General features: G+C 44.6%; 2 protein-coding genes across 3 annotated transcripts; both read right to left on the minus strand.

The window, feature by feature from the left end:
* Positions 1-672: 672 nt before the first annotated feature.
* Positions 673-7,627, minus strand: LOC123096129 (methionine S-methyltransferase). The gene is made up of 12 exons (XM_044517753.1): positions 7,139-7,627; positions 5,720-5,913; positions 5,122-5,328; positions 4,938-5,033; positions 4,063-4,251; positions 3,721-3,909; positions 3,407-3,643; positions 3,163-3,297; positions 2,620-2,940; positions 2,125-2,304; positions 1,494-1,794; positions 673-1,424 (listed from the first exon to the last, which is right to left on the minus strand). The coding sequence occupies exons 1-12, from the start codon at positions 7,470-7,472 to the stop codon at positions 793-795; spliced, it is 3,015 nt and encodes a 1,004-aa protein (XP_044373688.1). The 5' UTR covers positions 7,473-7,627; the 3' UTR covers positions 673-792.
* A 777-nt stretch (positions 7,628-8,404) lies between these two features.
* On the minus strand, positions 8,405-11,630 carry LOC123099581 (uncharacterized). 2 transcript variants are annotated; one of them, XR_006448189.1, is made up of 6 exons: positions 11,387-11,630; positions 10,370-10,488; positions 9,841-10,151; positions 9,662-9,737; positions 9,453-9,529; positions 8,405-8,756 (listed from the first exon to the last, which is right to left on the minus strand). XR_006448189.1 is itself a non-coding variant. In XM_044521713.1 (6 exons), the coding sequence occupies exons 1-5, from the start codon at positions 11,509-11,511 to the stop codon at positions 9,455-9,457; spliced, it is 759 nt and encodes a 252-aa protein (XP_044377648.1). In that variant the 5' UTR covers positions 11,512-11,630; the 3' UTR covers positions 8,405-8,756; positions 9,453-9,454. The 2 variants fall into 2 exon arrangements, 1 of the variants encoding a protein (XP_044377648.1); XM_044521713.1 differs by having other exon boundaries at positions 9,453-9,582.
* Positions 11,631-14,210: the final 2,580 nt, after the last annotated feature.

Consider the following 14,210-nt stretch of genomic DNA (forward strand, 5'->3'; position numbering starts at 1 on the left):
TGGGCGCTACAGAGAACCTCCGGCGGCAAGGCCCAATCCCGCCTGGATCTAGTCCTCTGACCGACGATGCATCCAGGAACGGCACCCGCCGGCGACACCAGGTAGCACGCCTATGAGCCACCTGCCTGTACGCTGCCACCGAAGTCATCGGGGTACCCCCAACCGCCAGTCTGTCATGGTTCCTCTCGCGCCGCCCCTCCAGATCCGTCCGGCACTGCGTCAAGAAGGACCATCGTGCACCAAGCCGGCGAGGAAGCGGCTCGTGCCGCCCAACACAGCCGCAACCACGATCTGGGTGGGACCATTATCCCAAGCACGGCACAGCGCCGCCATCACCAGCTTGACCCGCAGAACGCCACCGTCTGTCGAGCTCCGCCAGCCACAGCCTATCACCGCTCGCCTAGTCCCGTGCGGGCTGGGACACAGCGGCCGCCGCGGAGTTCCTCCGCCCACAGAACTAGGGTCGCCGCGAGAGAGCACCTTGCCGCCGCCGTCGACACGGGCCTCGCCCGGCGGCGTCCTCCAGCAACGGCGCGAGGGAGGAGGGGATTGGGGGCGGGGGCACTAGGTTTAGGTCGAGTCGCCCTGGACAGGGACGACCGAGTTTTTTTTTTCTTTTTGCCCGCATATTACAATTTCTATGTAATAGTACAGATCAAACTGATTTTTCAATGGAATGATTGCCAACATGAACTCAAGTTACTCAGATTACGCTAATAAGGTTCTGCCAATCTTTCTATGTGAAACTAAGATCTGGAAGGGAGTACAAATTTAAGAGGGCAGTTCAGAATGTTACAAAAGCCTAACCTTTGCCAAGTGGTTGGCACGATTTTTCAGTGTCTCCTTTTGCTCCATGATGAGATTAGAGAAGTGTTGATCCCTCTTGTTCTTAAGACCCAATAGCTTTCTGAAAGTGTACTTCAATGTGCTATCTGGCTGACTCAAGTTTGCGAGATTATGTTCAACGACGGACAGGTCATTGAAAATTAGAAACCCGAAATCAAGGCCAGTCGCAGTCAGCCCAAGGGACAGCTCTCCGAGCATAAAAGCTGTGAATGGGGGATCTAAGCAAACATTATAAGAAAATCTTTCCAAATTCCTCCAAGCCCAGCGGTCGGTTTGGAACTCCAGACCAGAGAAGGAGGTATCTATCACTACCCTAGCTCCATGCATAGCACAAATAGAAAGCAGATGTCGTATCTCCTTGTCACTGTACAGGAAACCAGAAGGGTTAATTGTAGGGCCAGAAATATAGACCCAGGCCCAATTTTCTTCCTCAATTAGAGCTTTGTTTAGAGCCATTGGTTCAATCTTGAATCCTGAATCTGAATTTGTTGGAATGGTCGAGATGTTTGCGTTCATAAACTTTGCTGCTGAGACATAGTGCCCATTGGTGCCCAAAGGGAAAAAGAAGGTACCTTGTTCTTACACGCAGCAAAGAACAAGCTTGTTGAACAGTGCAACACAGGTGCTTCCATAGATAATTTCCATACCGAAGCCATCTAACCTGTCAGCATAACGGTCTCCTGGGAAACCACCATAGTAATGTTTCACCAGCTTTTTAATGCTGAAATGAACATCAGTTTCAGAATCCGTGATGTTCTGCCTAACAAAACTTTCAAAAATGGAAGTGTTCACCACAGAAGGTACTGGCAAGAAGCTGCGGTCTAGATCCATATGAATGATACTAGATTCCTTGGAATCAGGAACGAAAAATTCAGCTTCTTTTAGGGCTGACATAGCTGAATTAGAAAATCCTATCATCTTCTGAGGTATCACTTCTGCAGGTTGTCTCTACAAAAGAGCAAGGAAACATCAAAAGCCTAACCAAAAAATAAACATTGAGGTCAAAAGATATTCCATAGGCCCCCTTTCTTATGAAGTGCGATATTCCATAGATACCAGGGCATATTATTATTATTACTCATAGTTAGACATCATGGAACATAATCAGTCATCCTACTAATATATTTAGCTGTTCATTCTGAGTACCCGTTATCCAACTAAATGGCTGAGTTATGCTGAGAGGAATGTCCACTATTAGCACCATTAGACAGAACAGTTTTCCATTATCATGAGGATGAGTGGAAAACTGGGGGAGTTAAGTCATGAACTCATGATTACCTCTCGCTGTGCATGCCGGTTGTCAATTTGGAACGCCAGTAGCTCGCGAAAAAGACAGCCATAATACTGCTGGCTGATCACAGAAGTATGTCCTTCCAATAGCTCAATAGTTCGTGACAACGCCTTATAGACAGTTTCATCCTCAGATATGGCAAAACCAACTTCCAGATCAGAATAAACCTGCACAATAATCCAAATTCCAGATCAGAATAAACCTGCACAATAGTCCAAAATAAGGTAGAGCACATGCAGATTAAAATATTTAGGAAGTTCCTAAAGTAGGTGTAAGAATGCAGAGAAGTTCAAATGCAGTGTACGATCGTCTTTGATGTATAAGACCAACCATCAATCACATATACACATCCCCCAGTGGAGTCAGGGCGTCAGGATGAGACACATAAGGTATTTAACTCATCATAATAAATCGTAGTTAAAAGGAGACATGAGAGATCGATCCACCATGGAACAAAATTGATGTGGTAAAGTTATAGGCACCTGATCCTTTACTAGACCACAGAGTATAACTGCATGCGAAGGTAGGGTGTTCTCAGCAAGATACTTCAACACACCATTAGACTTTGGCGGGCTAGACAACTCCAGATGCTCTGAAATATCTACGAACAGCCACGAACCAACATCTCTTGTTGCACTTAGTATATTCACAAGAGCAGCACTGGTGATAGCCTCAAACTTAGCCATGCCAGTAACAACCACCTGAGGCTTCAATTTCCTGATCAACTCAATCAGCAAATCTGATTGGCGTGGTACTTCAATTACAAGGACTGTGTCTTTAGCACGGTCACAATCTGCTCTTCCCTGAAATTTTAAAAAGAAGCATTAACATCAACACTCTTGAATCATCATATTTTCTTCACCTAACAGGCATGCCTTTTCCATTATTCCCGTCGAACATTTTTTTTGTAAAAAAAGCAGAAGAACATTGCACTATTAAGTAGTACAGACTGGGTGTTGCTTGAAGAAGTGTTGCACTACATTCACAAGCTGCATATGCATGCATAGGCCACACACGGGGAGTACCTCAATTGCTGAGGATGTTAACCATTGCTTCGGCAAGTGTCTGGTCAGATGTTCATCCACAATTGCAAGCGCCGGTGAGAACAGTCGAAGAGAAATTTCTATGGCAACAGCACGAGAAGGGAATACAGCAACATTCTGGTGCACCAGAAAAGAAAGGAGGATCATATGAAGCATATGATAGAAGCGGCAAATAAGTTGATCCTATGAATTTCTGGTATAAGCGAACACAACTAAGAAGCCTTACATCAGAAGTTGATGGGATGTTGTAGTAGCTCTTCATAAATTCAGCAACAAGATTCCGGAAGTTTAAACATCCAAATGGAGGCTCACAAGGATTGGACTTATTCTCTTTCAAAAAACTAGCAAGGTATACTAGGAAGGCCATTTTTTCAGCAGCAACCGAATCATTATCAAAGGACAAATCAAGGGAGCTGCTGATTTCATTGAACCCATCTTTAAGAATCTCAAATAATTTCTTCACCTGACAATCATCTGAATTAGTACTACTTCCATCACTGTATTGCTTAATTTACAAATGTAAAGAAAGTGTGAAGGAACCTGAATGGGTTTGTGAAGTTGACAGCTATACACAGACAAAGCATGTGAAACACGGCCACCAGATTTCATGTATGCCTGGGCTGTGCGTGCAGAGACAGACTGATCCCCGACAAGGTCCATAAAAAATTCAAATGGATGTGGGCTGTTTTGTTCAATTTCAACTAAAGCTGAAATATCAGTGTCGGCAGCCTGGAAAATTATCAACTAGTTGGTAATGATCCCAAACAAGAATATCAAATTGTAATATGATACTATGAAGCGAGAAATGGAAAATCTATGCCCTACTAAAACCAGAACATAATGCTGGCATGGAAAGATTTCCTGGTTTCACAAAATTGATACCTGCATAATTTTTGTTTGCCAGAGCTTACTGATATGGAATCCACGGCGTAGAAATAGGCGTTCACAGACACCTTGACCTGGTCGGCCTCCTATGTTGAATATCATTATACCCATAGGCTTTATGACAGCTCTTCCTTCTTCAACTGCCCGAGCAATCAACCCGAGGCCAAACTGGTCCTCAAAAAAACCCTGGAGGTAAGAGATGCAACAAGTTTACAAACATAACAAATAAGCACAAGGGAAACGGAATAGAACATTCACCCATCATAAGAAACATTGTCTTGATTAATACTATATGTGCATCATGTCAAATGATGATGAAATGCTTAGCAACTGACAAAAACTTCTATTCATAGGGATCAAAAGAGATATGTTGCAAAAAATGAAGTCGTGCAAAAGGTGGAAGTCAAGGTGAGGAATTTCAAACATGGAATACTGCCGAAAGAGTTATTCTAGTATCCATCATTTAGCCTAGTTGCCCTTTTAATGTAGACTGCCAGTCCTGTCCTTCCTAACCATCCAGTTAAACTGATTATGATACTAGTGGGACCAAGTTTTCAGTACAGATCCTATATTATTTATAAAATTATTTAATTATATCAGAGCTAGCAACACATGCCTACAAGGAAACAGCATACACTCCGAAGACATTTTTTTCTTATATCTGGTTATATACAAAATGTAGTTACTTGAAAGAGCAATCAAGAAATAAGTTCACTCCTGGTATTCCTACAGTCCTACTCCAGCTAGAGAAGCAACATGAAGACAAATCGCCATTGGTATTAGATAAACTGAATGGAATAAATTTAACACATTACACATGTCAATACATTTTCCTTATGTAATAATCATGAAGAAGATATATCTCTACTTACCTGAAGAGCACAGTAGTTGCTCAAGGAGTACAAGAACTTCTCACTTGAATTTTCAGTCATAATCTTTGATATTGCCTCTGGATTGGGGTTAAGAATCTGAAAAGCAGATCTCGAGAGTGAGCAATTTCCTTCAGTTCTGGTCTACTATAATTTCCGTTCACGATACAGTAATAACTAACCGTACCTGTGGTATGCAGCCAACAATGCAATCAAGTTCTATCTTGTTATCTATACAGTATGAAAGAAGATCAGATTCATGGAATTCAACTCTATCCAACAATGTTTTTCCCTCCCTGTCATAGACCGGGAGACCATTGTCGTCTAGGGCATTCAAGTACAGATTTATCCATGCAATCTTGATGGCCCTTGGGTTAATATCCAGACCATAGACCTGCAAAGAAATAAACAATGCTCAGCTTGGGTTCTGACAGAAACAACGGCTGGACTATGAAGGTAACAACTAGCTGCTTGCAAATTAATTTGTTTGACTGACATGTGCGGATCAAAATCTAATTGGATGTTATTTCCCTCTTTCCTGCTTTAAAGGACACACTGCTCAGTTCAAGAAAAAAGGACACAATGCTCAGCATGGTTGAACAATGTGTGGTATTAGACTAGATCCTTGCTCAAAATTGAATAAAATATGCTCGGTAGATATTATTTTCCTCAGAGGTACCAAAAGTGTTATATCATTAAAGCAAAGTAAATGTATAACTGATGTGGCTCCCACTTCTGTAGCAATAACGATAAGATAAATTATTGACAGAACTAGAGAAAACCACCTTCAAAGGGGACAACTTCTCTGCAAGCGCAATAGATATCCAACCATTGCCACACCCCAGCTCTGCATACGTCTTATCCCTGGAAGTGGAATCTTGATGCTGATTAAGGCCCTCATAAAAAGCGAAGGACCAATCCACAGGAGTGAAAATGCTAGGTATCTCCATCATTGTTAGCTTCGTGCTTTGCTGGAACCCTAGAAGCAGTTGATAAATTAGAAGAGAAAAATTGATAGTAACATTCTCCAAAGTATGTACGCCATGCCCTATTTTTTCTCTTACTGCAATAAGTTTGATCGCTGCAGTTAGGATTCTTCTGCCAAAGATGAATTGTAAGAAGAAAAATAGATAACATCAACCTCCAAACTCTGCAGCTTACACAAAAGAATGAAAAAAAAATGATGCTTAGATGCCATGAAAACATTTCTCTGAGTACCTCATTTGACCAATGCCTTGCTGTGTGCTAATCTCATGTGAACTTCCGTTGATCCTCTATGACTATCAAACTTCCACAAGAAAAGAAGATGGTCACATTGAAGCCATATCTTTGAATGCAACAAGCTCACACACACACACACAAAGTGTCTGTTTTTGGTTCACTTTCTCACACACATAAATCTGGCTCCAACTAGTCACAATCTTGTTCCTACAAAAACAAATAGTATATGCATATATCTCTAAACAACGGATAGGGAATGTCTGTAAAAAAAGTGCTAGGGATCAGATACACTAACAGAGTAAGCCTCACGCAAGGAGGCACATCACATTATGTGCAGTACCAGATTCTGAAGCAACTGTAAAACGAGAGGATAGAAGCGTATGCCGTGGGCAGGGACGCGTACGTGTTTAATATAGACGAGATGTACAGGAGTCGGTTAGGCTGTAGAATTGATCTCCAAGAAAACAGAGAAGAGATCGATCCTAACAGCCAACAAGGTTTACAGAGATAAACACACGCACGCATCCTATACCCTATACGGTTTATACAACACCATATTTACAATGTTTAACAGCAACGCTAGAATTAAATAAATCTCATCAAGTAAACTATGTCAGACAGATCCGGAGTGCCATTGTTTCCATTTTATATGAACACCAAAAGTCCAAAACAGAGAGTGTGAATTATTCAACAAGCGAGACTGAAGTGTTCCCTGCATAAGGAGAAGGGGGAACAAGTCTCTGCGCAATTACACACTCATAGTCTCGCACACAGTTGCAGTCCAGGGACACCTAGCGCTTACATTAGTCAGCAGCGTTATGGGCCGCCACATGGTTGACACTCCAGTGGAATCGCCCACGTGCTTACCTAAATAATACTGTAGAGTACAATAACCCATAGACGTGGCCATAAACAGATCGTTGTCATGCACGCATAGCTGTACTCTTACTTCTTTATTAGCAAAGCAATCTAATCATCAAGACCTGATTCTTCGCAGTCCGGGAAATTTCGACGGCCAGTCGGCCGGTTTCCGCGAAAGGTGATACGTTTGCGGAGAGGATCAGGGGACCGACCTTGGGGGTGGGGGTCGACGACGACGTCGCGGAAGTGGAAGGTGAGGAAGCAGTGCTCCTGCCCGGCGTCGAAGCGGCGGCGGACGGCGCCGAGGAGGCGTCGGGCCGCGGCGCGGGAGGCGCGGGCCTGGAGGCGCTCGAGCACGGCCTCGGCGGCGGCATACGCGGCCTCGCCCGACGCCGCGCACGACGACAGGAAGGCGTCCACGTCCTTGCTTTCGTCCTCGCTCGCCGGCGCAGCCATTCGCCCTGGTTGGTCTCCGTCCGGGAGGAGGAGGAGGCGGGCGGCGGCGCCGATCGTGGTGGCGGACGAGTGATGTGAGGGGCAGAATCGTAAAATGGCTGCTTGGGGAGGTGGAACCCCCGTGAAACCCCCGTGAAACAGTGCAGACACGACTGGACTGTCGTCGAGCCGTGGTCAACTGCCATGCTAAAATCAGCCCACTCAATCAAAGATGATCGCTGCTACACAGCCGACGCTCAGTGGACGATTCTCAGACGATGCAACGCATCAAGCCATCCCTGGGTAGAGCAGAAGTGAATAACACCGTTCGATCCTCCCATCGTCCAAAGGTCGGCCGGCAACTGTCGTCCTTGCAGCAATTTCGATCAAACATCGAGTTTCTTTATTATCAAAAAAAGAATCAGGGATCGAGCTTAGGAAGAGATCCCTCCCTCCGGCTCTCGCACGCTAGCCAAAAATAAAATAAAAATTGAATACGTTTCGGATCCGCACAGAGCACGTACGGGTATTGTTTATAAAATCTTATCGCCAGGAAGATAAACCTCCTCTCAGGACCTAGTTGCAATTAGTCGGAAGAACTACATGTCGCCGCCGCCACCGCGTGCTGAAGCCTGTGCCGGCAGGGCGCGAGTCGTGGAGGTCTGGGCCCATAACCAGGAGGCGGAGCTGGCTCGCATCTCCGACCTCTTCAGGCCTTGTTTGGCACATGAGGTTTTCAAGCCCCAAAAGGGCTGGGGATTTGGTGAATCCCTCCCCTTCACCAATCCCATTTAATCCTCTACATTCCCTTCCATCCCCAACCCTAATAATCCCTTTCACATAAAACTGTTGTTTGGTAGGTGGGCAATATCCCCAGCCTTTCCCCTGCAAAAATATCCCTACCCTTTGAGTGCAAGCAGAATAAAAATGTGATTTTTATCACACCAACAACAACAACAGTACACCAATTTTTTGGCAGGTTGATCACAACAACACAACAAAATAAAAAAATGGTGTTTGGCAGGTTATCATAGCAAAATAATGATGATTTTGCAAGACTTTAAATCAAATAAAACAAGAATGTATCATCTGGGCTAAAGAAAGAGAATCGTGACAACAATTTATAACGATTCATCATAGCAGTTCACGCCAGAAGTTCATTTTTTTTATCATTTTGAGGAATTGGCAACACTCAAAATCATCGTCTCGATCCATCAGAACTGCACCAGGTAGTCCACTAAAACTTTCTTCCTCTTTGGTCGCACAAGCGGCTTCTGCAGATCAGCCATGGCTGGAGGCTGACTTCTGAAATAAGAAGAGTATAAAGAAATGTACTTCCAATGAAGCAAAAATATATAGATGCAAAGAAGCAAACATAACTACTTCCAATGGACTGTGTGCATCCATTCCATTCCATTAGATCCCATAACTACTTCCAATGAAGCAGAAATATATAGATGTACAACTAGCTTTATTAGTATTGGATACTAGTAACAGTCCATGTAATACATGTACAAACTGTAGAGAGAAACAAGAAAGTTCTATGCACTCCATACCCAGGTGATAGGTGATCTCGTGCAACTTTTTATGCCAAAAGTATAACTGAAACCCAGAGATAAGAATTATCACTACCATGTACTAGTGTTTATAGATTGATAATTCTCAGCTACCACTACCAGTACCATGTATTGACCATATTAATTAGCAGCAGCTAAGCTAGGATGATTCATTGACAATAAGATCGGGGAATAAGAATCAACTAGCAGCTCACATGCACTACTCCTATTTTTATCATGCCATTCAAATTTTGCAAAACCTGAAGGCACACTAACGGCTGGATTACATGACAAAATAAAGCATCAATGAATTCTAAAATAAGTAACAACAAGCGACCTAGTTGTTACTACAGCTACTTCCTCACTCTTAATACTACACCTAGTTGTTACCACTGCTACTTTCTGAATAAGACATGAGAAATAGAATATATAGAAGAAAGATCACCTCTATTTAACAAGAAGATGAGAAAATCTTCGATTCACTTCCTCTGTCTCAGTTTCAGTATGTGCAACACCAGCAATCTGTGATGGCTCAGAAGTGGATGTGAAGTTATAATGGCCCTCGACAATGTGCACTAGGAAAAGAATGAAACTATCAACCAAGTAACTATAACTTCATAGCTAATTTAGATGTATGGATGCCGCTGAACTAACCATCATAGAGATCTCCTAATAGGTTGAAGAGAGGAAAAGGTTTGGACTTGAATTTATTTATCCTTGAACCAAATAACTGCAAAAAAACAAGGGGGGGGTAGAAGTTAAACAACTACGAGTAGAGAGTTAATAAAATGATATAACTAGTACAGTACTGAAATTAGGAAGAAAGCACTTACAATCGTCAGCTCATCCCAAAGATGCGCGTCAGCTTGTATCATGCACCTCATTTCATCCCAACCAACTCCACTTTGTTTACGCGCCTCCCTTAGCATTTTATACTCTCTCTTTATCTCCTTTTCCTTTTCTTGGAGTTGATACTTTGAGAATTTGACATAACTATGTCTAGCATGGAATATTCTAACCATCATATTCCAAACTTCACCACTCCATCCATTCCCCCCTCGGTGATAAGGAGTATTGTGCTCAAGAAGGATCTCCACCAAAGCCCTTTCAAGTTCTAGATTCCATTGGGCTCTGGATTTCAGATCTAAGGAAATAGAAAAGAAGAACTACAGTTCTACATTTGCATATAAGCATACAACTGTGATCTCAGTAGACAAGTTACAAATCTTAAAAGCCAAAGTCCAACAGATAGATGATACATACTAGTTCTCTATGATCCACAGTTTTGTGCAATCAGATATCTAATATATGGACTGTCTTGAACTAATAAAGAGACATTGTAACAATAGGATATGGGAATACCGTTTGGAGAATCCCTTTTGGTAATCTTCCGCGAATCCATTTTTGCTCCAAGCACAACTTTCCTTCCCCTTGCAGCTTGCACCAAGTTAAATTTGCTACTTGCGTCCATATATATTTTCCTAATGGACATCGCGGTTATATGAATCGAGAGACATGAATCAACAAAGTGACAATGCAAAGGAAGCAAGATTAAACAGAGGTAAAAGAAGTGATGTATATTAGGGAAATGCTACTGATCTTAACACATGTTCTTCGGGCTAATGAGGCTACTTGCTACTTGCGTCCATATATAACTATTTTACTAGTTTGTGCTAATTAGTTCAGCCCCTCGTCGAATGAATTATGTCAGCAATAAATAGTACGCCAACTAATAAAATTTCTAGTATCAAGTTACTATTAATGATGTGTACATTCCATCCACGATTGAGTTCAGAACTAAACAACATGGTCATCTGGATTGGTTTTGTAAAGATGTTCATCTGAAAAAGCATATTTAACCGAATCAAATCAAATACAGGTTTCAATATTATGCAAAAGCAAGAGGCACAGAACTAACATCCTATTTCTCTAGGACACGGAAAACAAAAAATATTCTTCTGCTTCACGTGATCCCTTGGGTACGCTATATTGTTCCTATTGATGTGTTGAGTCCAGATTCTAAAACTAAATCATGTTTGGTTCATTCGATAAGGAACGAGAGCCTAGCATCAATTCAAGATGCCAATGTCTATCTATCAGCATGAACAAAGTTAACTACCATCCTGGTTCGAACACCAAGATCAATCAAGGCTAAAATTATAGTAAGTGATGTTGCCATTCCTAACTATGGATGGAACACGAGACAATAACGCCGGTGGTGCTGGAAAGGGCAGAAGAATAGTGGTGGCTCTCGGTGACGGCGTGCTTGGCGAGCTCGCCAGGGACGATGATATGAACGGCGGACCAATCGGCGGTGGCCATATTAGAAACCCTAGATGAAGGAGGGGAGGGGAGTGGGAGGGGAGGGGGAAGGAATACCTTGGGGGAGATGGCGAGCTTGTCCTAGGAAGAAGAGGAAGCAGGCGTCCGACGGCGGCGGCGGCGGAGGAGACGGCGGCGGCGGCAGCGACGGAGACGGCTGCTGATGTGGACATAGTTATCATAAAAATGTCTACAAATATTACACGAAAAATTAATAACCAGGTACTTTTGCTTCTTCGTACACATAATTTAATTGACTCGAATATGATGCTACGCTCATTATTCGTTTTATTTTTACTCATCAGGAATAAAGGGATTAAAGGATTAGTTAAAGATGAAGATTACTGTACATTAAATCCAAGCGAAGTAGCACACCTTGCGTCCATGCATGCTACGTGCACTGTTCATAGTACAAGACAAGAGAAGATGATTAAGGCTCCATGGACCAGACAAAGCCACGTTACACACCAGCCCATCTCATCTCATCAATTAAAGAAAGAATTAAGTCCAAGGCCATGCAATAGTCGGTCAACATGTGGGCCCGCTCCTGATGAAAACTCTTCGAAGCAGTCCAAATGGGACACGTCCAGGCGCAGCATCAACGGTTAGGCCGGCCGCCGTCCTTAATAAATAGCTAGCCGAATTAGGTTTTTACTCGGGTTTTGTTTAGAGAAGTTTAACTATATTGCTACTTTTATTTGTCTTCGCTCGTAGCGGCTAGTGCGACCGTCAAGGCATCCTATCGCAACCCCATCTTGTGAGATTAATTCAATCTAGCATATTCGCAATTTTGAGATTGCTTGGCTATTATTTTCTTGCATGTTTTTTGATTTGCTTGCCGGAAAAATTCTTCGTGGATAGGTCGATCGCGTCGTTGGCTTGGTTGATAACGCCGTGGAGTTGGTTCAGTGATTGTCGTGGATATCAGTCGTGTACGATTCTCCCTGTACGGTTGGTAGCCGGATCGTGAGGGTCAAGTCCCACCCAAAATCGTAGTTATCTTCCTCTCATCAAAAGATCGGGTCCCAGTTCACATTAGCTGCTGCGCGTGGTTCTTGCGGCTGCGTCTCGTCTCCCTCTTGGGTGAGGCGTGCGAGCCGCGAGGTACCCCTCGATGCTGAAAAGCCCCGTGGATCGGGGAGGATGTGACGGGATCTTCGGGGCTGGCCCGGTTGAAGCCCACTATACCAAACGCTTCATTTGGGATTTTAGGGGCTTTTAAGCCCAACGGAGAAAATCCACTAAAATCCCCTTCAAGCCCGGTGTGCCAAACAAGGCCTCAGGGAACTCAAATTCCCCGTCGCAGTCATGGCCACGTCCTACGACGTCCCGTCCCGGCCGGCCATGCCCCGCGCCCCGCGGACCCCTAGCCTCCACGCCGGCGCCGACGGCGTCTACCGCATCACCGACCGGGTCCCGTTTCACTACGCCTTGGACTACAGCTGCGACTGCCTCCACGCCAGGGTCAGAGCCGCGCGATTCTTCCAGATGTCCCTCGCGCTCCTCGACTGCGACGGCCACCCCGCTCTGGGCCACGTCTGGCGTTTCCACCTGGGCGTGCCGCGCGCCGAGGACGAACGCTTCCTGGTGGAACTGGGCGTGGAGGAGGCCTCGGTCCGCCGCGCCGACCGCTCCCGCCTCGCCGGGGCTCTCACCGAGTGCTCCGCCATCTACAACAGCCGTGTCACCTGGGTGACCTCCGACGGCGCCGAGGACATCCTCCACCTGCTGGACTGCTTCCAGAACCCCCTCCTCGTGCGTAGAACCACCGACCGCCGGCAGCTCATCCGGAGCTCGCGGACTTTCTTTCCGGAGCTGTACGACCTCAGGTTTCTGGCCGAGTGGCGGACCCTGTCCGGGGAGGAGCCTCCGCTGCTGGCGGCCGCCAAGTCCGGAATGCCGGACGCGCTCCTCCGCGGCTTCCTTGCGCTGATGAGAGAGCCGGCGTTCGCGGAGCGGATGGTGGGGTACAACGGGATGCTGTTCGGGCTCGGTCACTGTGACACCTCCGACATCCAGCGGTTTTACATGAGCTATGAGGAGCAGGAAAACACGGGTCAAGGAGCAAAGGGCTGTGAATCAAAACAGCTCTCTCAGCACTTCTAATGCATTCGAGTTCTGATCCTTCGTTGTGTAACCAAAAATAATTGTACTGCTATGTATCACTAGTAAATATATGCTCGTGCGTTTACCACGGGCCTTTTCCCCCCTAATTACACATAAATATAGTGAATAACATATTCCGCATATGTTTAGAAAAGACAAGTTGCAACAATTGAAAAAATAATCAAAATCCACTTCACTTGCTATGTAATTCGATGATGTGCACATAAAGAGCAATGATCTAAACAATTATCTTTGGGATACGGGAGGCTTGCCCCCCTATCAAATTCAAAGTAAAAAATTGGGGAGGCTCGAGCAGTGGATAGGGAAGGGGCCCCTTAGAGATAGATTCTGACAACTCTGTCATTATGCATAATACAAGCACAAGCCGTGAAGGTCATAGTGGACGGCAGATGCACTCCATTCTTTCAGTAATCGTTTGGGCCCTTGGAAGTGGCGGATTGGGACCTCCTCCAAGACAAGCTAGATGGGGTGAGGTTAACCAATGGGATGACGTGATTTTTTGGAGGTTGAAACCTTTGGGCCAATTCTCCACAGGATCTCTATACAGAGAAATTTTCAAGACAGAAACACAAGATGAGGTGATGGATATCTCGAAGACGAAGATTCCTTTCAAAAAAACTTGCAAGGAACCAAATTCTAAGTGGTAATCAAGTGAGAACGGGTCAAGGAGCAGGAAACACGGGTCAAGGAGCAAAGTGATGTGAATCAAAACATGAGGCAATTACAACGGTGGTGCTAGAACTTGGCGCAAACA

Source organism: Triticum aestivum, chromosome 4D (assembly GCF_018294505.1).
Source record: "Triticum aestivum cultivar Chinese Spring chromosome 4D, IWGSC CS RefSeq v2.1, whole genome shotgun sequence".
Classification (NCBI taxonomy): domain Eukaryota; kingdom Viridiplantae; phylum Streptophyta; class Magnoliopsida; order Poales; family Poaceae; genus Triticum; species Triticum aestivum.

Coding starts and splice junctions, on each gene's coding strand:
- LOC123099581 (XM_044521713.1), bottom strand. CDS start 11,511: ATGATAACTATGTCCACATCAGCAGCCGTCTCCGTCGCTGCCGCCGCC. Junction 9,738..9,840: donor TTTGGGATGAGCTGACGATT/GTAAGTGCTTTC, acceptor GTTTTTTTGCAG/TTATTTGGTTCAAGGATAAA. Junction 9,583..9,661: donor ATTAGGAGATCTCTATGATG/GTTAGTTCAGCG, acceptor TTCTTTTCCTAG/TGCACATTGTCGAGGGCCAT.
- LOC123096129 (XM_044517753.1), bottom strand. CDS start 7,472: ATGGCTGCGCCGGCGAGCGAGGACGAAAGCAAGGACGTGGACGCCTTC. Junction 2,941..3,162: donor TAACATCCTCAGCAATTGAG/GTACTCCCCGTG, acceptor TTAAAATTTCAG/GGAAGAGCAGATTGTGACCG. Junction 1,795..2,124: donor ACCGGCATGCACAGCGAGAG/GTAATCATGAGT, acceptor GCTCTTTTGTAG/AGACAACCTGCAGAAGTGAT.